Raw genomic sequence first — 26,322 nt, forward strand, 5'->3', positions numbered from 1 at the left:
CAAGGCACGGTCTGTACAATACATCCTCTCCCATCTTTCATCCCTCTGAAAAAAAAAAAACAACCCAACCCTGTTAGGACAAACCGCGTGTGCAGATATTCAGTACTCTGCCACCCTTTAGCTATAGACTTACTTTTCCAAGAGACGTTGCTGTGATCTGATGATCTATCCTAGTCACTGCTCGGGTATCCCTCCCGCATGTGCAGCTGCCTCTTACGTGGGATGGGTACCCAGCAGCTTGGCATGCAGAGATGTTCAGGGGCCCGACGGCTTTTTTTCACAACGGTCTCACCGGCTCGGGAAGCCGAGCCTGGAGCATGCTTGGACACATCTGAATATCCCATCTTTTGGCAGCTAAGTATTTCAGGAAATTTAGTCCTGAACTCGTTGGTTGCATGAGGGGGATGAGCTGCCAGGTCTTCTCCTGTACGGGTGTGTTAGTCTATATTGGTTTGTATCTGTGCTTTCCTAGAAGTTGAGCACATGCTTTTGAGAAACCACTGGCACGTTCAGGAAGCTGTTCTGTAGGGCAGTGATTAGGAGGTGGTAGAGGATGCTGTGGAGGTCACCCAGCAAAGTCACTAACTGGGTTGTGCATTTCAGTCTTTTTGCTGGAAGGCGGTAAGTCAAATTAATGTGAATGCTGGAATAATCCTGCTTTTCTGTCCCTGTCTGTCAGCACGTGTGTTCGTGAATTAATTGTGGAGAGTGGAAATGCTGTGGCATGCCTTCTCCCCTAGGACAGGTTGTTAAAATTCCAGGTGGTGGTTTCTCAGTGGGTTACCTTATCTTCTGTGATTATATTATTGTGGTCTTGCAAAATCAATTTAGCAGTCCTGGTTATCTATAACAATGTCATATGTCTTGCTTCCTTTTGGCAGTCCAGTTGTGTTGCCTACATTTTGCCCCATTTCTCCACTAACAGAAAAGGAAGAGAAAATAAACCACGTCCTTTTTTAAAGGTTGTATAAATACCAAAACCTTGCAGGTCTTAGGCAAGAGTTGGTGGTTTAATCAAGGTCACACAGCAAAGCAGTCACCAGCAAGTCACTAATGAAGACGTTTCTAAAATGTATTTAGTCTCTTCACTTCAAACGTATCATTAATGCACCTATCCCAAGCTCCAGGGCACTACCAGCTAATTAAATACAATCAAATTCAGATAAAAGCAGCAGTGAAAACCCACTGCCTTTCTCCACCCCAAACCAGTTGCCCACAGAAACCAAACGCTTCATTTTCACCACAGTTCCTGCAGAATGCCTCTCCTGTAGCAGCACTCGTGTAGCTGCTGCTCGCGGCCTTCACCGGGCGGTGAAATGTGCTCTAGTAGCAGAAGGAGCCCAGCAGCGATGCTCCAGCTCCTCCCGGGGCGAGGGCTGCGGGGGCTGCCCTTTCCTCGCTTCCTCCGACTGCGGCACCAGCATCCCTGGCTGCAGTCTGACTGCCTGGGGAAAGGCATTTTCCTTTCCCATTTACTTATTGAAAAAACTCTTCTGGACTAAGTGTTTTGCATGATGGAACATGGGTCCTCATTATTAAGGGCTATTAATGTATTAATCCCCGTGGAACCGCTGTGCTGCAGCTGGTTGTGCCATGTACTCGGCTGTCCTTGGAAATGAGCCCTGGTGTGGGTTTACCACCTGCGGGTGGTTTTCCAGCCCCGGAACCCAGCGTGTCTTTCTTGCAGGGGCCGGTCCTCCCTCCTCATCTGATGTCGTAAAGCAAAACTACCCCCCTCAGGTTTACCTCCCCTGATTCTCAGAGGGGTTGGAGAGCACCTCATTTTCTGCTCTCATCTCTCGCAGGCCTGGTAGGGGCTTTGCTGTCTTCTGTTGCTCCAAAGTTTTGTTTTTGCCTCGCAACGTGGGATTTTTCCAGCAGTTCTGGGCCCGAGGCCCCAAGAGCACTTGCATCAGCAATGACAGCAGGCACCAAGCGCCGGCTGTAACGCAGGACAGTGACGAACTGCGTTTCACTTGAAGCCGTGCCATGATTGCGTGGAAGGACTTGGAGCAGGAACAGAGATCTGCAGCCAGCGCTCCTCTCCCCGTCCTCAGCGTGTGCATCTGCACTGCTGGGTTCATGCTCTGCCGCGTTTGCTGGCCAGGTTGAGTCCCTCTCCCTGCCCTCCTCTGGTGGCACGGCTGCCCGAGAACGGCTAGCAGCGAGCCGTGCCAAAGCTGGGCTCCCGGACATGGAGCGGTGCAGCCTCCAGCCTGGGTCTGAGCCGCAGCAGCCGAGCCCGTGGGAGTGGAGGGGACTAACCCCGCGGCCAGAGCCCGGCACCGGTGCTGCTGCCGGCTGTGCTGGGGCGAAGCAAACAGGAACCTCTTGCACCCAAAGCAAACAGAAAAACTCTCATGTTTTTTTCTGCGGGGTGGTGGGTACTCTGGCAAATTCGCTTCTCCTTCAGCCTCGGGCAGCGTTGGAGCAGACTTTCCTTAAGCTTACGATGAGTGACTCCCTTTCAGATGTCCCTTTTTTGTGCCTTTTTCTCTTCCCCACCAGAAACGTTGCTTATTTCTGTTACCAAAACTGTTAAATAAAGTCAAAAGGGAAGGCCTTGGAAAAAGAAGGCAATGTTCCTGGACACAGAAAAATCACAGTGATTTAGAAAAGAAAGTTAAAAAAATAGCTACTCCTTTTTATTCTCTAATTGCAATATTTGGGGTGGGGCAGATACTGAAGACAAAAGAAAGCACGTGGCTCTTGGGGGCAGGGGGGAAGCTGTGAATACTTTTCATAATCTTTTTCAGTTTGATTACTTCATCTGAGCCCCCGAAATCGGGAGGGCAGGAACCCCCAGCCCCAAAGCAGGAGCTGCTGTGGGGGAAACACTGGTGCTGTCTTTGGTGGACGGGGGGACGAGCCAAGGGGAGCCGGGCTCCTGCCCGGACCTCTCCTGTCCCGTGTCTGGCCACGCCGCTGCGGAGCACAGCTTTGTTTACAGTGCATCTGTGGTTGAATTACACCACATACAGTAATTCTCATCGCATTGCCAGTAATTTCACTGACTTACCAAGCAGGCATCATTTCCTGAAAGTCAGCCCTTGTACTTAGAGGAAGTAAGAGCACTCTCCTTCATGACTAAACACTATATGCAAATTTCCACAGGCTTAGGACAGACGCACTGTATGGCTGTCCTTTTTTCCTCCATTTTCACTCCTTCCTTCTGCATGTTAATTTTTAAAAACCCTTGATGAGCTCTCTTCCTGGCTGTTGCTGCTGTCGCGGTCATGAATGAAGACCTTTCTCCATTATATACTGAAAAATCTCACCTTACTGCTTCATCCACGTCCTGCTCTGCCGACAGCAAACTGAATGCTGTTCTAAAATGTCCCAAATGCAGTTCTGGCTAAAGTTCCCATCTCTCTACAAGGTAATGCCTGATTTTTCTTTTTTTTCTCCTCCTTGGAATTCCCGGTGTGTTTTGTTTGCAAGGGTAGCCAGCTCCAGCTGCTGCCCCGGGCTCGTGTGTCCCCCATAATTATTGCAATGGCAGCAGAGGCTTAGGGGTGACGACTCTCGATGCAAGGCAGTGGGAGCAGATTTACTGTGCTGAAGATGTGATTTGTGTTTGGCTGAAACGTGTGGTACTTGGAGACTGTTCCTGTCGGTTACGACTTGGTCACTAACTGTGAAACTCGGAGGAAGAGGAGCTGTGTGGAGAATTGATCGGTGTGTTTATGTAGTTGTAATAGCTTTAGGAGTTTTATTTTTAAGCCAGATGCTGGGTACAGAAAAGCAAGGGAACCGCTTGCCAGCCAGAGCACTGAACCCTTAAGACTGCGAGTTTATTGCCCCATATTTAGAAAGACTTTGGATTTTGGCAGCTAAAAGATTTTCTTTTAGTGATTGACTTCTTACATTGCAGCTGTTAATTCTTGATTCTCTCTTTCCTGAAACATAATTTGCTTAATCTGTGATTTTCGAGGCACCAAATCTTTCTTGTCTGACAGTGTAGCTTTGTTCATGTATGTATGTGTGTGCCTGTGTATATATATGTTGGGTTCGGTTTTTTTTTTTTTAAAAACCCTATCAACTGTGTGCTATACAGCGGAGTAATTGATAGTTGCTGTGCAGAAGGAGTATTTGTTTCCTCTATGTCTGGATTGTGAGCAAATAAACCATTTATATTGATGGCTTGATAGCCAAAAATATTTTTAGGATGCATAGTCCTTCTGTATTTAGACTTCACCTGTTCTTTCATTACTTTTAACAAAGACTTTGTTTTGGCTAAAGGAACTGAGCTGTTTCCAGTGGCTGGGAGAAAGAGGTTAACTGTTTGGGTGGTTTTACCCTGATTTTTTTCTGATCTTTTCTAGGGAGTTAATTCTTGGTTTTGGTAATTTTTCTGTTTTGGGATAATGATAGAAATAATGCGCCATAGCAGCATCAACTGGCGATGCATTTGCACTCACAGTTTAGAAGTCCAGCAAATGATTATCATTGATTTATCAAGTTACTCACTAGAGCATCTTCTGACATGAAGACCAGACGATGATTTGTGATCCTCTATCTCCCGTTCTAGGACGTTGATGTTATTTCAACTTCAATGTGAAAAAGGAACATGCTGACGAGTCCCACAGCCAGCAGCTGTGCATAGCCTCGGCATCGGCTGGCTGTTGACCCCTTATAAAATTCTCCATTAAGCAGTCACCCTGCTGCAAGGGAATCGCCCTTTTGCCATTTTATAGCGGGCTTCTATAAACTTCATCTCTGACTCGAGCAGTTTGTTCTGAACCGTGTTTTCACAGCAGACTTCAGGGTCTCCCTTTGTGTCCGTCCTTCTGTAATGGGAGAAACTGGGAAAAGTCTGTGCTGTGAGACGCAGCGCTCGGGGTTGAGATCTTCAAGCTGGCGTTTCACCCAGGTGTTCGCTGTCCTGGTGCAGAGCGGTGTTTAACAAAGCAGGCTGAAGAGATGGAGGCAAAGCAGGTCTGCCAGCCCCCTGCGGTAAAATTCTTCTAACCAGTGATGATCTGCAGTGTGCTGTCTGGATTTTGGTTGTAGGCTATGCTAAATTGGAGGGGACCCCCCCCCCCCCCCCCAACCAAATAGCCTGATTCCAGAAATAAGATTTACACAGAGAATGGTTACAGAATAGCGTTTGAAATAAAGATCCTGCCTTGTGGGATAACTTCCATCTGTTGCAGAAATTTGACTTCCACTGAGACATAAAATAAGTGCTATTACTGGAAAAACCTCTTATTTCCAGTGAGAAAATGTTAAAATTCTTGATTAATCGGTCTTAAACAGGGACAAAATAACTCGCCTTAAATCCTGACAACTGAGACGGGTGACCTCTCTGGAGCAATTTCACCGAGCAGCTTCTCAAGCATGTCAGACCGTTCGAAAAGCAGAAGCAGCACTTTCCAGATCTGGGAGCTGGCTTTGCAGTCCCTCCGCTCGGCTCATCGCCCCTTTCCAGCGCTTGCTGCACCTGTAATCTCCTCACTCTTCATGGTTTCTTGGGTGTCTCTTCTACCCCCAACGTCTTAATCTCCTTTTCAGGTGCTTCTGTCTGTGCATAGCGGGCTTTTGGCTGAGGGTCTCTCCTAGCTGGGATCAGCTGTAACCGGTATCAGTGGGTCTGAGAGTGGCTTTATCCCACTGAGGAAAGGAATCCTTTTGCTCACTCTGTTATTTCATGAGCCGATGGTTTAGGTGATGATCCTTCCTTTCCCTTGAGGAGACTAAGGTAGCTGCTCCTGTTTGCTCCATATAAAGCAGTGGAGTAATTAGTCAAGGCATGGTTTATAATGACACAGGTTGCAGTTATCAGTGTTGCCTTGTATTAAACAATTACACTGCATTTTGTACATAAGCAAGTCCAATTTACTGGGGTTACACTGTAAGCTCTCCAGGGCGGGGATCTAGCAGGTTACTAGTTTTAGTGCTCTTTAGATAATGTAATTAGGTAAGACAAATGGGAGACTCTGAACGTTTGTGACTAATGCCTCATAATACTGCAAAAGGATGGGCTCACTGAAGTAATTTCCAGGACTAATAATATCCTCTCTCTGACTTGGAGGCTGATTTCCTCTTCCCCATTTCAGTCCCGTGCTCCGAGCAGAGGGAGTGGTGGTGGAGATGGTGGGGCTGGAGCCTTTGCTGGGGGGTTGAAGGGGCTGGGGTCGGGAAGGCGGAGAGCGCTTGCCGGGGTGTCTTGGGTTGTGTTACGGTGCTTTCACACGTCCCGTTGCTATTCCAGCCCTGCACTTTCCTCTCTTCGGGACCCTAATGGGCAATGGCCACCCTAGTCTGCTCTACAGTCCTCTTGTTGCCATGCCTATGTGTTTGCAGATGTTTCCTCCTGAACCGACTTCTGTCAGTGGTATTTGCAAATGAATAAAACCTGCACAGAAGTGTCTTACCATAGCTCAGCGATGAGACCGGGTGGGGATCTGAGACCATCCAGCTCCTTGAGATGCTGCTGCTGCTGTCCCTGGGTGGTGAAGCCCTCAAGTGAAACTCTGTCAGTTAAATGCCCAAGTAGATCCACGTGGTAAAGGTTTTCATAATGAAAAGAAAAAACGAAAACCCCCTGGCTTAACAAAGCTGGGTTTGCCTTGCAACTCCAGCCTTTTGGTTTCGCTCTTTCTTGCCTGTAGCGTGGTATCTCCCAGGCCTGCCTGTCCTTGAGAGAAGAAAAATGTGCTTCTCCTCTCAGCATGCAGATTATAATAAATGCCTTTCATCTTTTAGATTTCATGTCAAGGATGATGATGTCTCCTCTTGCTTGTTATGAACAGGAACTAGTTCTTGCACCTCCTCGTGTGAGCTGGGCTCTGAAGGCTCGTTGGGAGCAAGCTTCCGCTCTTCGTCATGCCTGCCGAACACTGTGCAACGTGTGTGAGGTGGGCCAGGCCCGAGGTGTGCTTTTTTTAGTTTTGCATTCAGGATCTCCCTAGGCACCTGTGAAAAGTAACACGTCTGCGTCTCGGGACCGGCTGCTTCCCCAGCCGTTGTTTGTTGCCTGTGGACAAAGCACTTGTACCGTCAGGGATTTCGAGTGGGAGTGTTGTAGTTCCAGGTCCATCTCAGGAGCTGTTTGGGTCCCTGTGTTGTGGTGGGTACTCAAGAAGATAGTAGCTGTTGCTTCTAGTGCTGGGCTTTGAAAGACACTTCTTCAAAGCAATTCTTATGAGCCTCTTGATACCAGTCTGTATTTATCCCCTGTGTAGTATCTGGACTGTCAGACACCCTAAGTGGAGTTTCCAGCTGCTTTGGGTCCTCCGACTGCTGCGTAAGTCCAGTGTATCAGGTACCAGAGCAGACGGGTGACGGAGCAGTCCATCTCTCTCTCCTTTCTGGGAATGGCCAAAAGAGTTGCTACAAAATTGATCTAAACTGTTTTATACCAGGCATAGTATGAGAGAGTAGTATTAGGTGAATTGTTAAACTCTCTTCCTAAGCCCAAATGTCAGTGCTCTCTGCTTTACCTGTGTCCCGGTTGGATCTGAAGAGATGTGGTAGCACAGGAGCGTAGATCGTGGTGACAGTCTGGAGGCTGTTGAACTCCTGCAGCGCTTGTTCTTGGGATCTTGAGTCCAGAGGAAGCAGCAGAAGGGTGGCGAGGACAGCAAGGGGAGATGATGGCTTGTTTCAGCAGCACAGTGGTTCGAGGTAATCGGCAAGTGTCTCTGCAGAGGACTGCAGGGTTGAGAGAGGCTACAGACCTTGGGAGGTGGGAGTTAATGGAAAAAAAAAATCTCAATAGCATGAACAATGTTAGCTTGAATCCCATATACACTGCCCGTACAGTACTCTAAAGCAGGAGCTTAAGGCTGTGGGAGGTAGACAGGCAGGTTCCCGCAGGATGCACAAGGCACTTGCTCTTGCCAAGAAACACCATATTTATGCAAGTGTTTTCCTGCTTTCTCGAGTGTGAAACAGAGCCCCATTTCCAGAGATCACGTAATTCTGCAATGATAAATCTAGGTGCCTGCTTCAGTCTCTGAAAAGCCTTGGTTTCTGAGTAATCCTAAAATAGCCACAGAAATATCAAGAGTAGGAGCTGCACAGGAAACGCTGCCCGCCTGCTGTTGGGCTGACAGCAGCCGTGTCACACATGAGCACAAGCACCCGGTGCTAGCAGAAGGGTGTCCCGCATCGCAGTACCGCCCTGGCAGCACAGCCTAACAAACAGCCCTGTCTCCGTGAGCCTTTGGGTCCCCCAGTTGGTTTTTGACAAATGCAAACTTTACACATCGTGCCTGCAATCTGTTACTGCTTGCCTTCGCTTTAGTGCATCGGTGCTCTCGCACAGCTGCCAGCGCCTGCACCTGTGGCTTCGGAGTAGCGACTGTCTTCTTGGGTGCCACACAAGACATATCTGGGAAGAAGGTGAAGGGAACGTGTCCCGATGGTTTTAAACTCTGCAAAAACATAACTTTTGATAGCAATCGGGGGGGAGTCTGACCCAGCTCTGCCTGAAGCCCTTAGGAACAGCGCAAGCAGGCTGAGCTGTTCATGATTTTATGTCAGGCAGGGCTAAGTGACTTTTAAAAAATCTTTGGCTGCCTTTCCACCTTGTAGTAGGAAATTGGCCCTTAACTGGAAATGAACAGCGATTTCTCCTCATATCAGACACTGCGGCTCTCCTGGCAGCCACGCTGTGGTATTATCGCACTCATTTGGTTATCTGGCCTAGCGGAGAGCTTGAGCTGGCTGTGTGCTGACAAACCCGACCCTTGTGAACAACCACAAAACTGATTTGTGTTGGCAGAGTCCTCTGGGGCACCGAGAAAGACCTGTTGGTCTGTCTGCATGTTCCTTTGGGACAGAGGCACGTCTCCAGCAGGACCCGTGTGCTGGAGCTTGGTGTTTCGAAGTACGTTGCTCTTCAGTAAAGAGCAGACAAAGTTTTTCTGCTTTGAAAAAGTCTGAAAGTGGTTTTTGACGTGGAAGGAGAGCAGAGGTGATGTGATGGAGTCAGGGAAGGTGCAGTGATCTGTGCCAGAGCTAAGGACGTAGAGTAAGAAGTGCTTTTTAGCTATCAGTTCTTGCCACCTGAAATTTGAAAAACCAGACAAGGAGTCGATGATAGGGAGGGGACTGAAGGCTCTTTCTGAGCTAGATCCGCGTGACTCAAACCACCATCATCACTGGGTTGGCACAAAATAAAACAATTGTAAGCCATCCCAGCACAGGCACCAGAAAAAGAGCAAGGGCAGAGCCCAATTCTCGTCACTGAAGCACACTCCCTTCTTGTCCGGACTGAAGCATGCCCTTGGGAAAAGGATTGGTAGATTTGCCAGGATTTATCTAGATGCAAATCTAGATGACACTGGCGCTCCTTCCCCCCTGCTCCTGGCAGCCTCCTTTGTGCAGAAGCTGGCATGAGGGGACTAATTTTTTCTGAAGCCTCCAGATATTGCTGTGTTATAAATTGCAATTAAATAGCTGTATGATTATCAGGCGTAGCTGGTACTCTGTGGGCTTCTGTGCGTGAATGAAATACTTGAGTCCTTTGGGTGTTAGACTGAGGACTTTTCACCCCTCAGCAGTCTTTTTAATCAAATACAAAGTTGAGGTGACTGATGTCTTGTTCAAAACTCTTTATTCCACTCCTGTATGTGGAGATGCGCACAGTCTGAGTTAGTCTTGAACGTGTACTGGCACTTCTGTCCAGTCAATTTTTTTCTTAGTTTTTCAAGAAACTGAGATTTTAAAACAGCTGCTTAGAGCATGTCCTCATTTACAAGTTAATTCTGAAGTTTTGTGGAGCATGAAGTAACAGAGCTGCTAATTTAATAGCAAAAAATTAAAACTTCCTGGATGAGTAGGTGTGAGAAAGGAGCTCCCTGGTCTTCTCATCCTGCATCCTCTAACTGTGGTCACTTCTCCATTTCAGGATTCTTCATACCTCGATGAGCTCTCCAACAACAACTCCCTCTTCTCGTCCCCTGCGGATTCCCTCTCTGACATTGCAGATCCTAAGGACTTCTTGCCTGCCGATAGTCTGAACCACGTGCCAACACTATGGGATGTAAACACGCCGCAGCAGAACCAAATAGAGGTACGGGCTGCTCCTCTTCCATCCTCCCCATCAGACAATAAATACCTCAGGCTTCATCCCATGCTGTTTTCACCAAGAAATTAAGAAACTAACCCAGTTCCCTACAGGGGTGAAGTTGCAGTATGATGATGATGTTACCAACTTCACTTGAGGAGGGAAGGGGTGAAGTGATTACGCATACTTTAGTCTCCTGGAAGCAGGAGAGAACCCAGACATCCTCAAAGGGACACGTGCACTCTTTCAGAGTATGGTGCAGGCACTAGCTCTTTCTTCTGACAGCTGTGGCAGGTGGGTGCATCACGAGGAAGATGTATCCCTAAAACATTCAGCAGGTCCAGAGTGGCCTGCAACAGGGCACTCAGGAGTGCTGAAGAGATGGACTCAAGGAAAAGCACTGTGACATAGATCATTAACTGTCCCCAGCAGCAGCCACCACCATTTGTTTATTCTCCATGGCAAATATTTTAGTAACAATGACTAAAAAACAAACTCTGTCTCAACTTAAGACTGACCATTTGTGTTTACTTTGTGAGTTGAAGTCCCTGCAAGCTTTTACATCTTTGAGTTTTCCTGGGCGTGTGATCTCCCGGCAGTCCCACAGCAACATGTGGTTCTGTGCATTTTTACCAGCCTTCTGCCATCTGTTTTCCCTCATCTGCTGGGACTGATTACTCACTATTGCACAACCTGGTATCAGTCACTATGGGTAGCCGCTGGCTTTGGTTGTTGGTGGAACCGATACCATACACATCTGCTGAATCTCTAGATCTCAGCTCTCACAGTGGATGCCCAGCCATGCAGTAGGTTTCCTTTGTAGGTCATTGTCTTATGAAGATTGTGGGGAAAAAACATTCAACGTGAATGCCCCAGAAGGCAATCTGGCATGCCTGTGCTTTAGTCACTGTTGTATTTTGGGGTTCTGTTGTGTTTATAGAGGCTGCAGTTTGCAGTTAGTCGTGTGTCTGACCGTAGTTCCATGATGAACGCTGGCTGTTTGCCACAGCTTGGAAATAAGAGTCTCGGCAGCAGTTCTGCTTTGAAATGGTGCTGCTGTGTGGCTCAGTGACAGGTTGGCATTGAAGGAGTGTGGCTTGGTGGCGAGGGTCCTGGCCTGGGACTTGGGTAATCAAAGCTCCTGCCTGCCTCAGACTTTCTGTGAGATCTTAGGCCATTCATGCAGATCCTCAAATCGGACACCTGAGCTCTTGCTGAAATCACTGAGATTTGATCACCTTTATAGACCTTTCCAGCATCTGTTTGGCCCTCAGCGTGTCTGTAATTGGAGGCAGAGAATACCACTGCCCTCCCTCCTGGGGATAAATGTGTTACAGATCAAGGGCCATGCCGCTGTGCTGGCAGCGAGGGCTGCACAGGCAATCCACACGCAGCCTGGTAACTTTGGACCAGTTGGAACTTGAAGTTTGAGACAGCAGGAAGAGAGCAGAGCGATTTGAACCAAAGAAATGTTTGAAGACATCACAGGCTTGTAAACTGGATGATTAAAAAAACTGGAAAACAGATACATCCCCCAAGACAGAGAAGGCATGTGCCTTATTACTCCTAGTCTCCTATTATTATTGGTTTTTTACATAGTAGCCTAAATCACTACAGAAATAGTTCTGTCGTGTCTTGTTTCTAAACATGTGAACTCTGGTCGAGATAACTTGATGCCTAAAAAAGCTTGTAGTTTTGTGACTGTGGAGTATAACAGCAAAAAATCTACTGGGAAGAGCCGTTCTAATCCAGCGTAAAGAATGCAAGTGAGAAACAAATATGTGTCATGTAAGTGTGAGGCTAACTTGTCTGACCGTAGCAGAGCAGCCGTCTCAGGTCTTGTTGCATGCTGTTCTTCACGTCCTCCCCTCACCCCTTGTTGTCCTGCAGAGCACTTGGGTTCAGATAAGGCCAATTAACTCCTTGGGATTCCATTTATAAACGACTTCCTTTTGAAAAGAATCTCTAGCTATTTTAAACGTTGTCTTATCTGTGTTTTCTGAATACAGAGCTGGTTGGGGGGGGTTGTTGCTTTTTTGGTGGTTTTTTTTTTCCTACTGAGTTTGACATTTCGTGATGAGGTGTCAGTTAAGTACATCCTAGTCAGGAGATTTCAGTTCATTTTTGCATGGAGGTGGTAACTCACAGGACACTAGGTAAATGGATTGTCAGATTGACTCACGATTGGCAACTGTTTTACTACCTGAATTTCAAATATGCTTTTTTTGTTGTTGTTAAAGGAGGCAAACAAGTGATCTGTTGCAAAATCTCGAGGCAGTGCCGAAGAAAAGGTTCCTTACTGTAACATTCAGTGCAGGACAGAGACTTTGCTGACATCCTGCACCAATAGACAAGCAATTTAGATAATCTTTCCCTGTCCCTTCCCACATCATTACACCACCATCATTTTCCGTAAAATTGCAGGAATTTTGGCTTTTGAGTACTGGACTGGACATCGGTCACGTTACACTGTATGTAGCCCAGGTGAATTCAGTCCTAATCCATTTGGATACGGTACATCCCCTCAGTTGGAGCTGTGCAGTCAGCTTTTACCCAGGAGCAATGGCCAGCCTTGCACTGTGTTGTCAGGACAGTAGTTAATTTACTGTCTCAGAGAATTTCAGTCTCAGAGATTCAGGCGGAGCAGAAACAGCAATCTCTAACCAGCCCTGATACGCGGGACATCTCGTAAGTGAAGCTGGATGCATCCTGCGTGAGACCCACATACGGATCCCAGGTACGAGAACGGCCTTGTGCCTCGTCCTCTTTAAAAAAGAAACGAACTGTCTTCTGTCGTGTAGCAATTTGAAGATAGGGTGTGGAAAAGGCTATATCCGTATTTTAGCTTTCCTCCTTCTTTCTGTCAGCTGTCACTAGCACTGCGGAAGTGGGTTTACAGAAAGGGGGACAGAGCAAAATTGGAGAAAAGCATCACAGTGAGACTGTGCAATGCCGAACATTTCAAGCTCACTAAGAAACGCTTATCTCCAGTGCCCAGTGCCGAAGCTTTAGGTGGAGCGTTTGTGATTGAAGAGGAAGTGGCTGGGCGCAGAGCTGCCTTCATGTGCCCACGTGGAGAGAGCTGTTATCCGTAAAGAAGGGAGATATATCTAATGTGTTGGCTCTGTTTATCATTTCAGGAATAGGCAGGGAGGGAAGAGCTACTACACTGTTAAATATTTGCAGGAGTTAGCAGAAAAAACACACTTGATTCATTTGTAATGGAGTTGTGAAATACCTTTTAAAAATAGTTCATGTAATCCATTGTGTTTTCTCACAACCATCTCACAAGTTTACAGTGTTTTTAAGATTGGGGAAGCAAAGCCCTGCCTCTGAAGCCTGTAGCTAGAATTTCTGTGAGTTGCTGATGTCGTTTTTTCTGTCTAACTCATTCACAGCACTTTAAAAATGTGAACACCATTCTCCTAGCTCAATACATAGGGAATGAATTTATGCAGAGGGGAGTTGGCTTGTCAGCCAGATGTGGCTGTTTCTTTTCCCATGGAAGTCACGGCAAGATGGGGCAAAACGGAGAATAATGCAGAGAGGAAAAAAATGGAGTAAGACCAAGTCTTGATTGTGCAATTGTCAGCAGCTTTACTGAACGAGTCTCTCTCCTGCACAGATCCAAGTGTTCTCATGTATGCTGTGCGTGCCTCTTATGTTAATGTTTTCAGATGCGTACCGTAGAGGAAGGAGAAAATCAAACTGGGATTCGGGCGAGAGTAGAGAAAGGAAGGAATTGTACAGGTTCAGTCTGGGGCAAGATGATATATCACCCACCATAGCTCCTGGTCCCACCTGGGCTGGCCCTCACGGCGTATTCTCAGCCATGCAGTTAGTTTTTCAGTGCTCCAAACAACCAAGGGTTCTGTCACTCCTTTGCAGTACCTGAGGTGAAACGCTGTGTGCCAAAGCCACGTTGCTGAATTGGGATAGCAGGGATTTATACTTTGAAGATTGCCTGATGCAAAACCAGACCTGCGTTAACTTTCCACTGCTAGAACTGAGAGAAGCGTGTCCTGCCATTCCCAGCAGATCTGGGCCTTTCTCTTGCCTAAGAAGAAACTTTTATACTGAGCTCAGATTTGTAGGTGGAGATGTTTCACCTGCTCTCCAGATTTGTTGGCACTGAAAATAGCTCTTCCGTCCAGCTTCCTTCTGGTAATTCTGACTCAGGCTTCCAGTAATGGAGGGTGTTTTTTTCTTTCTTCTTCTTTTTTTTTTTTTTTTTTTTTTTTAATTTAAAAAAAGGAAATAATCGGCGTGTTTATGCTTAAGAACTTCCCATCTTTCACTTCTGCTGGTGGAGCATGGGTCTCTCTCTAAGTCTGGCACTCTTTGCAGGCTATAAACTTGAAGTAGTGCTGCTTCTGGAGTCGCTGATTACTTTGGATGCCACGAGCTGCTGGCTTGACCTTGCTCGCTGTCGGGAAATTCCAGCGTGATTTTGTTTGCGTGGGGGCTGACAAAGGATCTCCTCGATTGTGCCTTCCCAGCCAGGAGTGTCTTGGGAGCTCTCCTAGCTGGCTGCGGTGCAGCGGGCTGGATGGTCCAAAGCCATCATTAACTCTGAGACAGCGGTTGGCGCCTGGAGAGACCTGGCCAGCCCGTACGGCAGCCTGACCCCCACCATCGCTGGCCTGCTGGGCATCTCGGTGCGATTTGAGCTCCTGGGCCTCGTGGCTGGTCTCCGTAGTGGAGGTCCTCACCAGTGGAGGTCCTGGTCTCTGCAAGAGTGAGGTGAACCTGAGGGGCAGCTGGAAGCGTGCAGGCTTTGGTGGTCTCAGGCAAAGGATAGCGATCCTTAACCTCGGGACAGCTGTTAATTGGTGCTGACCCACGGGTTGTGTTCTGGTGCGGTTATCTAATTACTTGGAACAGTGGTTTTAATGCTAAAACCAAAATTGCAAAATTGTTAAGTAAATGCTTGCCTCAAGGGCAGTTTGTAAGAAGATGTAAAGTGGTGGTGTTCTGATTTAATGCTCGGTCCTTTCCCAGCGATGGCTTTTGGTTGCAATTTTGTTCAGTCTTTCCCATTCCCCCTGTTTGGATCTCCTTGGCTGTACTCCAGTCTCCCCTTCTGGTCCCCAAAGTGATGCTGTTTCTCTTCCATTAGCAAATCCAACCCAGAGCTCTCAGTTGGACTCACCAGTTCAGAATAAAACATGCGATCCCGCAATGAGAATCTGCACAGCTCCTTTTAACGGGGACCTGTCTTGTTGGGAACGGCAGAGCAGTTTTGTACACGGCTCCCTTCAAAGCAAATGGGAAAACAGTGACTAATGTAACTGCTCCAGTGCAGAGCAAATCCAGTATTCCCATAATAAACTTCGATCAGGTTTTGACAGGGACCGCTGGCTTGTCAGAGTCCTTTGAAAGTGGCGACGTTTGCACAGGTAATCTGTTAGTGCTAATGGGAGGTGTATGAAAGGTGGGCTTATGCCTGAGATCTCGTGTTTAAAGGCAAAACGTGCCACTTTGGGATGACCCGTCTCAGTGCTGTGTAGTTTGGCAGAAAGACTCCAGTCCTGCAGGTGTGGGAGGACGTGTGTCCCTGCAGGCTTTCATCACACGTGGGCACATGCACAACATGTTCACACTTCTTGCAGGAATGTGTTTACCTTGGTCAGTTATTCCCTGTATGTGTTGACAAAGGCATGTATGGCATTTGCAAGGTGTATTAGTTTCCAGAATATTGCCCAGGGCTTTTCATTCACAAACAGAAAGTATTAAAGCCGACTGACATCATCAGAGTGTGAGATCTGAGTACAGAGCACAAGTATCTTTACTGTTGTTGTATTTTCATAGTTGTTGGGGTCGGAGGGCTGAGGGTTAAGACTGCTTTCTCACCTGCACCCTTTCTGTTCCAGCTGTTCTCACCCAGCAGATCGTTCACTGGCTTAAACTGTTCAAATGACCATGTTCCTGCTGTCCCCAACACCCCGCTCCTCATAAGCTACCAGGTGAGAACGATGGTTGGCTTCAGTAGGATCGGACACCAGGCTCTTACTTGGTAACATCGCAGAGCAGAGGGGAGCAGTTCTGACCATTTTTCCCTTCAGAGGGAGTGAGACAAGAAAATCAGACAGATACAGGTCACTGCCCTTTCCCAGAAGTGTCTTATATTTCCCTTGGTGGAACCTTGCTATGTTAAAGAATTATTTGGGCTTTCTTTACAGCTAAACCAGCACAGTCTATAGAGGCTGCTCTTCCTGGAATTGCATGACTTTGCTTTATGCTGCTGAGTACCATGCTGAGTTTAAAGCTGGTCTAGGTCCCTTACTCAGGGCCAGATTAGAGCACAGCTGGGCAGAATTCTTGCTAGCCCACAGCCCCTCTGAAAAGTGATGTAAACATCTTTCCCTAATTTGGTGTGGACTAGGCGTTGAAAGTAGCTCTTAAAGCACTTGCTGGGCCCCCGGGGTGGGCTCTCGCAGATGTTTTTCCTCATGTTGCTGTAGTCTAGAAATGAGGTGAATTGTGTTTGAAGGGTTTGTGAATTTGCATAGGGATGGTTTAAATGGTACTTTCTGGCACTGGGTAGCACTGCGTGTGCCCATAGTTCAATGAGAACGTTAACATTTGGTCAATGCTGTGTTTCTTTTCAGTCTCAGGCTCCTGCAGAAGAGGAGGATGAAGGTGAGGAGGAAGAAACGGAAGAGCTGGGGCAAACGGAGACCTATGCAGAATATATACCTTCAAAGTGTGAGTGTCTTGCCATCGCATGAGTATGGGAAGTTCTGTTAACTCCATTGTGGACCAACCTAGTTAACTGCTCCCTTATTTTCCTGCAAGCAGTATATGGTGTTTTTTGTGGCACATCCCAAGCTTGTGATTTTCTAGGAAAACTTTACCAGTGTACTGATCCTTTGTTGGTGCTACGCTAATTTAACAGAACACTTTTCCGTTGCTTGCTTTTGGGGGAGCCATGACTTGGTTTTGGCAGTCTGAAATTTCAATGGAACAAAAGAGTGAAGAGCAGGTGTTGGGCTTCTCTCTTCTCTTCCCGAGCAGAGGGCTAAGACTATTACTATGAGGTCTGCAGTCCTTTTTGAGGTGCCCTGTGGGAGTGAAGATCTTGAGTTATCTGTTTTCTGCGTTGTCATTTAGCCAAGATTGGGAAGCACCACCCTGACCTCGTGGTTGAAACGAGCACTCTATCCAGCGTCCCCCCGCCCGACATCACCTACAGCCTTTCCCTGCCGTGCTCCGTTGCCGACAAAGGGTCACTCTCTGCACTACAGCTGGAAGCAATCATTTATGCCTGCCAGGTATGTGGCTCCACCTCGCCCAGCTTGCATGTCTTACACTAGAAAGGAACTGCCTTTTGTACGGACAGATGTTCAGGTGTGTTTTAAAATAACCTGTAATATAAGTGATGAAACTTCAGAAGCTTTGGCATATGGCATTTTAAATGCCTTTTGAAAGGATTATTTGAAGCCAGGGACTTCTGAGGGGTCTGTTTCCCAAAGAGGCAGGAACTCTTGACTTTTGTTGCAGAGGGGAGTGCTTTACATTTTGGGGGCCTGGGGGCCTTTTCCGTGAACTACCACTTGTGAGCTTGGCCATGACACTTAACCATTCCTGCTGTCATTTATCTGAGCAGGAAATGCACTTGCATCGATGGGATATGTGAAAGGGTTAAGTGGTGCTTTTATAAGCTCACATGAAAGCTGTTAGCAAAGGCAAATCCCATTTAATTCCCATTTCTTTTCTTGATTTTGCAGCAACATGAAGTTTTATTACCCAATGGGCAGCGAGCTGGGTTCCTCATTGGGGATGGTGCTGGAGTTGGAAAGGGCAGGACAGTTGCGGGCATCATCTTTGAAAATTATCTTAAAGGGAGGAAAAAAGCTCTGTGGTAAGTTGTTTGGTTTGGGTTTTTTTCTCTTTTCCCGTAAGACCTTGGAGTTAGTTTGGATCTGGGAGTAAGGAATTCCTTAGTGCTGATGTTGGCTTTATAGTTGACTCATGCTGTGGCCTTTGGTAAGTCGTTTCCACCTCTTTGTGCCTGTTTGCTGCCTGTGAAATGGGAATATTTCCCCTGCAGCGGTGATGGAGAATGAGTCACTATGAAATAGCAGATTATGTACTACTTGGAGCGCAATGTCAAGTCTATGCCCGCTGTCTTTGAAGTCGGTGGAGGGACTTCATTTGTGGACTTCCCGGGTGCAGACTCAAGCCCCTAGAGTATGGGGTTTTACTGCAGGATACACACAGCTTGTCGTAAGTGGCAGACTGGAGTCTGCTGTAGCATCTTGCGTTGAGGTGTGTGGGCAGTTGGAAATGCGACAGTTTTGCACACCTACTGTTGCTTTAGTCAGAGCTATTAATCACTGTGCATGCCCTGACTATCTCCTTAGGAGATAACCAGACCCACGTCTTGCTTTGCAGGTTCAGCGTCTCCAATGATCTCAAGTATGATGCTGAGAGAGACCTGAAGGACATTGAAGCCTCCCACATTCCTGTGCATGCTTTGAATAAGGTAAGGGAGAGAAGTTGTAATGGTGTTCTGGAAAATCAGCCTACAGTAGCAGTTAGATGGATCCGCCTTAGCATGTAAAGTAGCAGTCGTTTCTGCCTCCGCGTGGCTGGTGGCACAGGCAGTAGCAGACAGCAAGCTGCTTGCTGTTCCCTTCTCTCAGCATGCTCTTCCCACTCTGGACTTTTGCTATTTTTATACGCTCTGCAGAGCTGCGTTGTGAGCACAGAGCTGTTTCCTGCAGGGAGTGAGAAGTGTCTCCAGGCAAGTGCAAAGTGCAGCAGGACCGGAACATTTCTCGCCAGTCCTGAAGAGTCCAGCAGAGGGAACAGCCCCTGTTAGATGGGGCCGTACTCCGCTCTCCTGGGCTAACGTTTCCCAGCGCTGGTTTCATGGAACCGCTTTTCAGAGCATGCGAGTAAGGGAGCACGTGTAAATGCACAGATTGGTGCCTGGCAGGGGGCTGCAGACACACGGTGCCATGGCTGAGCACGTGGGCATTTCTCCCCAGCTGAGCGAATCAGAGAATTTTCAGACTTTCTTCCAGTTATTCAGTGATGAGGATGAAGTATTTCTCAAAAGAAATGACCAGCAGTTGTGTAGTGACTATTCACAGAGTTCTTTGTGGCCTGTGCTTTAGTCTCTTGTCCAGTGCATCAGCCTTGTCCAGGCTTGTGTTTGCCACACCGCTGGCCAGTTCACGGAAACACTCTCCTCTGGTTTTTAATGGTGTTGAACAACCAGCTCTTACAAAGTCAATGGAAACCACATGTGTTCAACACCTCTGAATGCACTCTATTAAGAGACTGAAAGGGATGTTTGTTTTCAGACTAAAAAGGCTTTAAGTGGAACTTTCTTCAGATTGGGACCATGGGTTTTTTCCCCCTACCTTTTATTCCATGACAGTAAGATAGGCAACAGCCTCACCTGGTCAAAGATAAAATTATTTTCTAGAATTAATTAAAACAGATGGGAGGGTTCAAAACAATTGAACATTCTGTTCCTTAAAAAAAATGAAGCAACTTCAGTTGGCCAGAAAATGGAAGTCCTAGCGTGGTCTCCACATTTCACTGCATGCGTCCAGATGTGCTGACACATCGGCTAGTGGAACTTGTCCAGAGATTTAAAGTCCCTGTCATCACCATATCTCAGTGCCAAACAGAAGTGCTAAAGACGTCAGCTACCAGCAGTCTTTTGTCCGTTCTGCTCTCAGATTGGGTTTTGTTCTTGGAGGCAGGAGCATGTGTCCTGCACAGTCACAGCACAATCAGCGGTATCGACTGTGGGCAAAGAATGGGTGCGACATACCGGGGACAAGCCTCATGAGTGTGTCTGCTCTTGTTCTTCCTTTCTGCAGATTAAATACGGTGACACAGCTACCTCAGAAGGAGTCCTCTTTGCCACTTATTCTGCGCTGATTGGTGAAAGCCAGGCAGGCGGGCAGCACAGGACACGCTTAAAACAAATTTTGGACTGGTGCAGGGAAAATTTTGATGGAGTTGTATCCTTTTAAAAAAAAACCAAAAAACTGGAGAGAGAGAGAGAGAGAGAAGAATTGCATGCTTGTGATTATACTTCACCAAGGAACAAAGAGCTTGGGGCCATCTGAAGTCACTGGGAGCAGCTGTGCTGAGCAGCCTGGTGCCTTCAGTAGATATTTAAATGCTGTAAGCACATGCATCCCCCACGCTTCTCTCTCCTCTTCCGCAGGCTGCAGTGGTAATGGGAGGAGGGGAAGAACACAGCTGGGATTAACCTTTTCAGCATTCTTCTCCCTCAGCAATACAAGACAAGACACACCTTGGAAGTGAAGGGAGAGGGAGGGGGAAATGACTTTGGGCTCTGAGGAGCAGAGGACTAGGCAAAACCAACAGATTTCACGCAGTGTGGGGAACGAGTCACTCCTGTTGATATTGGGACTGGTTCAGTTGGCTGGAGGAGGCTGGGTTGTATTTTCTGTCTGCTCCCATCCTCGTGATGAAAATAGATCCTTTCTCCTTAACTGACGTTCCCCTCCAGATTGTGTTTGATGAATGCCACAAAGCCAAAAATGCCAGCTCTACTAAAATGGGCAAAGCAGTGCTGGACCTTCAGAACAAACTGCCTCAAGCAAGGGTTGTTTATGCCAGTGCCACAGGTAAGCTTCTCTCGGCATTGTGTGGGCGCCGTGCGTAAACGGTCGCCAGTCACCTCTGTGATCTGAAGGATGCCCTTGAGATGTGAGCACGTACGCCGAGAGTACACGTTCATGCAAGAAGAGGTGAATGGTACTGCAGTGCTAGAGGGGAGCCTAGGGTGCTAAGATCTGCCCCGAGCCCCGTCGCTGCCCATTACTCGTGACTTTTTGGCAAGTCAGACTAGTTTGTCTCCAGTTAACCTTGTTCCTGGCCAGCTGTTCAGCTGTATGATGATGCTTGCCCACTTAGTGTATGGAGGGCAATGTTTGGAAAGGTCCTTGGGTCTCCTGAGGCATGATGGCAAGGACCGTCCTCTTAAGAGTTCACTGTACTCGACTCAAAACTATTCACAACTTCTGTGGTTTTGCTGACAGTGAATTCTGTTCAAACAGGTGCCTCTGAGCCAAAAAACATGATTTACATGAGCCGCCTGGGAATCTGGGGGGAGGGCACCCCTTTCAGAGCGTTTGATGAGTTCCTGCACGCAATTGAAAAGAGGTAAGTCATGTCCAGCATCCCTTTTCACGTGGCTTACATTTTGTGGCAGCCTTTGTTTGGGAAATGGTGCGATGCCTGAGGACAGTGTCTGAGGACAGCGTGAGCCAGGAGAGGTGGTGGTTCTGCAGAGGCACCTCCCCGGTGCCGCCCTGTAGCAGAGGAAGGGGTTTCACAGCTGTCTTCCTCTCCCAGGGGAGTTGGTGCAATGGAGATCGTGGCAATGGACATGAAGGTCAGTGGAATGTACATTGCCAGGCAGCTCAGTTTCACTGGAGTGACCTTCAGAATCGAGGAGATCCCGCTGGATCAGCAGTACAAGATTGTCTACGACAAGGCAGCGAAGTTGGTGAGCTGGTCCCGCTGCAGTGGGGAGACTGATGTTTAATTGCGCTTTGGGCACGGGCACTTGTTATGTGGGAGGGTTTGAGGACCCTAATCGTGGCCATGACCACAGACTTTGTAAGAAAGAAAAGGGGTACGCATGCTCAGCTTACATAAAAAATGATCTTATATTTTTTTGCTTCTATTTAAAAGTTCCCTATTTGCAAACCAGAGCTTGCAACATCATGCTAGCGCAGAAAGGAGAGAATGACCAGACTGTTCATTCAGCCTAACCCAGTGACATAAATACTGATGTTAAATCAGGTTATCAAACCCCAGACTGTTCTAATAACCTCCTGCACAGCAGTAATGAAAAAGAAAACTAAGATATTAACTTGGCCTTTCTCGGTATTGTCTGCAGTGGGCAGAGGCCTTGATGGTGTTCCAGCAGGCAGCCGACTGGATCGGCTTGGAGTCTCGGAAATCCTTGTGGGGTCAGTTCTGGTCAGCTCACCAGCGCTTCTTCAAGTATCTCTGCATTGCTGCTAAAGTCCGGCGACTCGTTGAGCTTGCCAAGGAAGAGCTGGCGAAGGATAAGGTGTGGTATCAGAGCCTCGCTGCAGTGGCAGCAGCCATCAGTCTTACAAGTGATTTTTTTGTAGTCTGCAACCAAAGGGAGTTAATTATTGTTCAACTTGACTTGAAAGCAATTTCAAACCTCTTTAAGGATGAATTTCTCTCCAGATTAACCAGAATGAAGTGCAGTGTCCAGGTTTCTGAGAATATTCACGGTAAATTATACTGGGGAGTTAACATGGTCTCGTCTTCTGAGGCATTACCCACCGCTCATTTGTGGTAGATGTGGGCAAGCTGATCTGAAACAGTATTTTGGGTCATGTTCAAGCTCGAAGAGGTACCAGATCCTTCACGTTGAGCACAGCCCTGTCCTTTCATCCATCTGGATGTGATTTGGAAATTCTAGGCAGAAACTGCCTAGCAAAGTCAGTTAGCTTCTGTAATCGGAGTCATCCTCTCTGTGGTGTGAGCAGATGTAGGGTTTTGGATGTTGAAGGACTTGAGATGGTTCTTGATCAGGAGCTCTGCTACAGGCCCAACACGTATGTGGGGTAGGGTCCAAGGGAGACGTACCTGGGACTGTGAAATACAATCCCTTGAGCCTGTAGCTGTTTGCCCTGACACCGGCTGCGGTACGCCCTCCCTGACGCCTTGCTGTGCCGTCCCTTGTGTTTCCCTGCAGTGTATCGTCATCGGCCTGCAGTCCACCGGGGAGGCTCGCACCAGAGAAGTCCTGGATGAGAACGATGGGCATCTAAATTGTTTTGTCTCTGCTGCAGAGTGAGTTAAAAATCCCTGTTTTTCTGCTGGGGAGATGCATGGGAGGCTGGAGGCGTGCTAGGGAAAGCCCTGCCCTGGGGCCACTTATCACTTGCAGTTCTTGAAATGCAGTTTCATAACGCCTCGCCCTGCACAAGCTGTAAATAGAGAGGACGCTTAGCTGGGTCCTTGAGGCACTATTTCTTCAGCCTGCCTTTATGAGCTAGATCCTGGATTTTGAAGTTTCCTGTGGTCCAAACTTGCATGAACAGCCTGATCCGACTCTCTACACACTGAAAGGAATTGGCAGGCGTAGGAGAGCGAGAAATACGAGCTCAGATGTGGTTTGTGTGGGTCTGACTTTGGAAAATGGGGCTGTTGACAGTGAAGAAATGAGCAAGAGAATCTCATGTAATGACAGAGGCTGGGATGATAACGTGAGGCAGCATCGCTGGAGCAGCGAGAGGAAGGAGTGGTCCAAGGAGTTTAGATTTGCCAGTGTTGGCTTTCAGCACGCGTACGAGGCAGGACACGTTCAATTACCAGGCTTCTGCAGTGTCCTGGTTGTGTTGCCTTTGTTCCTAGCTGAAGGGCGAGTTGGTTGTGCCTGAAGTGAAGCCAGCAGCAGGACTCCTGCTACCCATTCAGCAGAGAACGAGGCTTATGCTCCCCCACATTTCTACAGCTTTCAATATACTGGCCCGTCCCATGAACGCAGCTGTTCCTGCATGATGGGTGACGAAAACCTGGGACATCGGGTTGAGTTGTGTCTCCTCTGTTCTGCAGGCGACAGGGCTGTTACTGCTTTCTTTTGAAGTGACTTTTAATGCAGGTGAAAGCAATGAGAGATGCCAGAGACAGTATGTGTCCAGTTTAGGCAAAGCTTTCCTCCCTTATTGGTGGAGGGGTTGTGTTGGTCTGTGTCACTCCGCTGTCTCCAGTCCATTCCTGAAAAACAAATTCCAGTTTGGTGACAGTGCGCAAGGCGAGTCTAACAACTGCTTGGATTGATTTGGTCTCTTGGATTGGTTTTCATGTCGCAGAATTCAGAGGAACTTGGGCTGGAGGACTACGTGGTCCCTTTGAGCCTTGCTCAGCTGTTGAAGGAGGAAGGGTCTGTTAGTGATCACGCACACTGCTTGACTCTGTCCCCAGTTCTAGAGGCAAGAGCTCTTTGCTCAGCAGCATTGGCCAGATAACTGAGTGTCTTCTGGCATCTGCTGGGCCTCCAACTGCAGTGTCCTGGTTTTACAGCACTTCAGGGGATTTCTTGATGGGAGTGTGCTGGGAAGAAGCAGTTGTTTAAAAGATGCCAAGAAACGGGGTTAAAAATAAACAGATTGTTCAGTGAGTGAATACCAGCCCAACCCTTTGTTTGCAGGGGAGACGGGGAGTACAAGTGTCGGGAAAATGAGCAAGGTTTCATGGCAGGGAGGCTCCAGACCTGAGAGTGAGTCTTTGCATTCTGAGCCCGGGGTCACCCCAGCACACGGGACAAAAGGGCTCGTCCTGGTGCCGTGTAATCGCAATCACTTGACAGCCAGCACAGGGCTCTGCCCGTTCAGGGAGTGGTGCTGTCTCTGTCTCCTTCAGCCCCTCACACCAAGGGTCTCAGAGCTCCCTCCCTGGTTCCCAAGACTCCCTCTTTCTCACACGGGCGAGTTGTCATGTCCATACCTCTCAGCTGTTGCTTTCAACGTTTGTTGTTTTTTTTTTTTTTCTTCAACCAGAGCTCATTCAGCGCTGCCTTCTCATTGCACTGGGGGTTCATCCCCACCCGACATGATCAGCATTTAAGCATTTGCTCTGTTATTTGCAGAACAGCCCACAGAAACATTTGTTTTCCACCTCTTATGATTTTTTCCATTCACCTGAAACCACTACATATCCGTGTTTTGTCACTTTTCTCTGTTTGTGGGCAAGCGAGCCCACGTCCAGTTAATCGGAGGACTTGGTGGAGCACATTTGTTGGACAGCCTGACGGTGGTCTCTGCTATCAGAGCATGGAGAGGGGCTGGGACGCTGGGACTTACTGGATTTTTCAGTAGTGATGTAACAGCTTCCCAGTATAGTGTTTCCCGTTTAAAACTCTCTCTTAGTTGCTATATAAAGGTCTTGCAACTTTGGCATGCCACGTGGTCTGCTGCAGTGTCTCCCTGGAATGGCTCTGCTCCCTCCGCCAGCAGGGAGGCCACGGCAGAGAGCATTTTCCCCAGCATTACAGTGCTTTGCATCCCTCAGCACGCCCGTTTCACGGCTGAGGATCTGCTGGCGCAGCCCATGCTCCCGTGGCCAACTTCTGTGTCTCCCAGCAGAGCCCGTTGGTGAAACACACTCAGTCTGAGTTGCTGCTGTTCTGGAGAGCCATGCTGTACCAGTGGCTGGCTGATCACGCGCTAGTAATTGTGGTGCAGGATTTACCCCTCTTTCATGAAATGTGGTGCTATCTCAAATACACATTGCTACATGATAACCGGCAGATGTTCCTATTCCTGGTAGCTAGAATAAATTTTGCATCTTACTTTCAGAGGCGTCTTTCTATCACTAATTCAGAAGCACTTTCCTTCAACCAAAAGAAAGAGAGAAAAAGGAACTGGCATTAAAAGAAAACGTAAGAGCACACTCCACTGCCCAGCACCTGACCTCCTGCCTTGCTGCTTCACCCCAGCCACTCAGCTTTTTCTTTTTCTTTTTCCCTTTTCCCTACTTCATGCTTTTTGCTACTCTGCCCTGGTTTCAGTTTGCCCTCCTGCACATCTCCCGTCACTCTCTCTCATCTGGAGGACGGCAGCTCTAGGTCATTCACCCTTTCCTCCCTCTAACCCACTTCCCTGTCACAGCGTAGGTCCTCGCCTCCACCACTTGCCCAGTAGCTATGCCCCTCTCCCTCAGCCGCTTCCTTGCCGAGACTGGTGGGCAGATTGCACAAGAGTCCTGGCTGCATGTCTGAAGCCCTCTTGCAGCAAGGGGGGTTTCTCCGCTACCCCTTACTTAGAGCACGGCAGGTGTCCTGGGGGAAAAAAAAATCACTTCCCTGCCAAACTATTGGCTGCGGCTGCAGGTAAGAAGAGTTTTGGGATTTCTCCTCCAGTGGGATGTGGGAAAGGGGGAAGAGGGGGACAGCAGCACTGGCAGATTGTGGAGGTTGTCCTGACTGGCTGCTGTTGCAGAGCAGCCTGCGCAAGCTGGTTTGTGAACCCTCTCACGTAGCAGGGGCATGTCTTACTGTGCTTGGAAGTAAACAATGTCCCAAAACACTGGCACCTTCCCGTGTCCTGCACATTCCTCTGGAGGCAATCAAACCTGCGGACTCCTTCCCCTGAGGAGTTAGCACTGCTTAGAGCCGGCTGTGTGTTCATCCTGACGTGTGCAACTAGCTTCAGCCCTGATAAAGATTGCCTTGTTCTTCCTTTCTCTCTCTTCCTTTCTCTTTCTTTCTCTTTCTTTCTCTCCGTCCCCCTCTCTCCTTCCCTTCCTAACTCCCCCTC

At 48.0% G+C, this 26,322-nt stretch overlaps 1 protein-coding gene across 4 annotated transcripts in view; it reads left to right on the forward strand.

Moving 5' to 3' along the window:
• SBNO2 (strawberry notch homolog 2) overlaps window positions 1-26,322 on the forward strand; it is a 67,789-nt gene that overhangs the window by 31,102 nt on the left and 10,365 nt on the right. For 3 of the 4 annotated variants that reach the window (XM_072845248.1, XM_072845247.1, XM_072845249.1), the window contains 13 exons: window positions 9,860-10,024; window positions 15,892-15,984; window positions 16,630-16,726; window positions 17,132-17,292; window positions 17,749-17,882; window positions 18,416-18,506; window positions 19,861-20,004; window positions 20,523-20,640; window positions 21,073-21,178; window positions 21,371-21,524; window positions 21,921-22,097; window positions 22,758-22,855; window positions 25,363-25,445. In XM_072845248.1, coding sequence (XP_072701349.1) covers window positions 9,860-10,024; window positions 15,892-15,984; window positions 16,630-16,726; window positions 17,132-17,292; window positions 17,749-17,882; window positions 18,416-18,506; window positions 19,861-20,004; window positions 20,523-20,640; window positions 21,073-21,178; window positions 21,371-21,524; window positions 21,921-22,097; window positions 22,758-22,855; window positions 25,363-25,445 — 1,621 coding nt within the window. Of the gene's footprint in view, window positions 1-3,139; window positions 3,380-9,859; window positions 10,025-15,891; window positions 15,985-16,629; window positions 16,727-17,131; window positions 17,293-17,748; window positions 17,883-18,415; window positions 18,507-19,860; window positions 20,005-20,522; window positions 20,641-21,072; window positions 21,179-21,370; window positions 21,525-21,920; window positions 22,098-22,757; window positions 22,856-25,362; window positions 25,446-26,322 lie in introns of those variants that run through there. The other variant, XM_072845250.1, reaches the window with a different exon arrangement.

Source organism: Ciconia boyciana, chromosome 24 (assembly GCF_034638445.1).
Source record: "Ciconia boyciana chromosome 24, ASM3463844v1, whole genome shotgun sequence".
Taxonomy (NCBI): Eukaryota; Metazoa; Chordata; class Aves; order Ciconiiformes; family Ciconiidae; genus Ciconia; species Ciconia boyciana.